The sequence below is a fragment of the Perkinsus marinus genome (genome assembly GCF_000006405.1).
Source record: "Perkinsus marinus ATCC 50983 genomic scaffold scf_1104296973760, whole genome shotgun sequence".
Classification (NCBI taxonomy): Eukaryota; Perkinsozoa; order Perkinsida; family Perkinsidae; genus Perkinsus; species Perkinsus marinus.
In genome coordinates this window covers 1-1,817 of record NW_003201338.1, presented here as the reverse complement: position 1 = coordinate 1,817, position 1,817 = coordinate 1, and the positions used below count along the sequence as shown (strand labels likewise).

Below are 1,817 nucleotides of genomic sequence, written 5' to 3'. Positions count from 1 at the left end.
ATATAGCCAAATACATGTGTTGGTGATGGTATCAATTTTCTGAGGGGACTTGTGGGAATTCTTTTTCATACCTGTACACTTCTACCCGAATTTACATGTAATTGATGACCAAATTCCTGAGCTCAGCTATGGAGAGAGAACACTGACTACAGCATCGCTATAACGCACATTACTCAAGTACTAGATATACCTCCATCGTCCACTCACTAATCCTAAACGACCATAAAACGCCTCCCCTCACCTTCTAGCCTCCTCTTCCTCATCCCACACGAAGCGCACTTCATCAAAGACAGGTACGCCCGGCTTCAGCTCTTCGTCCACAGTCGGGAGTGAAAAACGCAAGTACGCTGTAGTGACGGCATCCTTCGTCAGGTCCGGCAGAGGCATCTTCCGGAACCGTCCTCCTCCAGCCCTGAGACGATTCACTGATAACCTCAAGGTCGTCGGTTCGAATCCCACACCCTGCATCTCACATTTTCGCTGTTATCTCTTCCGAAGTGACCTCTACCTCCGGCATCTGTGGTTCAGTCTCCTCCTCTTCTCCCTTCTCCCTCTCCTCCTCAGCCACACCAGTCATACCATTCTCCATCCCACTAGGACTCTGACCACTTCCCACCTGCTCCACAACATAACCGACCCGATTTTCGCGAAGTGGCGTAAAACTCGGTGAAAAACGCGATATTTGCGGTATGCAGTGATGAAATATGTTTTTCCACTAGTGTTTTTCATATCACGGTCGTGAAACTCCGATACCACACGTTGAACCGCACAGCGAAGATTCACAAAACCTACCGGTCCCTGCGCATCTCCCATCCCTGCTCCTCCTCCACCCGAAGTGCGCGCCTCAGCCGCCTTCTTCGCTGCAGCCGCCCTTGCCGCCGCCTCCTGTCTCTTCTGACGTGCCTCCTCCGCCGCATCCTTCCTAGCCTTAGCAGCTGCTTCCATCAACGACTCACCTAAACCAAGTAAACATTAACCACAACGGACAGAGACTTTACTACGTTTCTTCTGAGCCTCTCTCTCCTCCTTCCTCTTGGTGTACTCCAGCATCTTCTTCTTCCATTCACCTCGGGCCTTACTCATCTTCCTCCTCTCCAACTCAGTTCCCACCAGTCCCCTCACATACCCCAGATAGCCCGCATCAGGATGACCAACACACACTATAGCAGTACCTAACCACAGCCACTTACTCCCTATGTCACAACAGCCATTCGACTCACGTTTCTTCATCATATAATCGCCCATAAGTTTCCTTCGCTCCGCCTCTGATAATCCCTTCTCGATTTCCACGTGCACCTGAGACCATCACAGCATCCACGAGTATTCTGAACTCGGAAGTTTCTTTTCACGCGAAAAAACCAACAATAATTCTTCAAAATTCCCCCATATTTTATTCTACTGTCACCACGTGCACGTTGACCAAGTGCATCTTTCTCCGCACAGATCACAACAGTGTTGGATGGACCTGGTCCAACCTTAGCCCTCCTTCTCCTTACAACAGATCGTTGATGGTGTGCACTCTCCAGAAACCTCCGTAGCTGCCTGAGCATGCCCGTATGTACGTCCAACGGCTTCACACCATACTGGTGGCCTGGACGGTCGTTCGACGCGCTTGCAGATTTACGAAGAGTCTTCAAACCCGACTTCCGCAACCTGAAAAAAGCTCTTACAATACACCCTGGTCCTCCTCCTCTTCTTCCTACCAATCGAACATGGTCCTCTCAGAGAGTTCGATGTATTTATAGAGATTTTGTTTAAGGAAATAATCAACATAATCGAATACACCTTCATCAGGTAATCCAATGACCATAACAGCT

At 49.4% G+C, this 1,817-nt stretch overlaps 1 protein-coding gene across 1 annotated transcript; it reads right to left on the bottom strand.

Annotated features, from left to right (window-relative positions):
- Window positions 1-241: 241 nt before the first annotated feature.
- On the bottom strand, window positions 242-1,653 carry Pmar_PMAR026925 (hypothetical protein; the record flags this gene model as incomplete). The annotated part of the gene is made up of 6 exons (XM_002766047.1): window positions 242-412; window positions 474-616; window positions 793-956; window positions 1,002-1,172; window positions 1,221-1,296; window positions 1,497-1,653. Coding segments are annotated over 6 exons (882 nt in total), but the record flags the coding sequence as incomplete, so codon positions are not given.
- Between the last annotated feature and the right edge of the window lie 164 nt (window positions 1,654-1,817).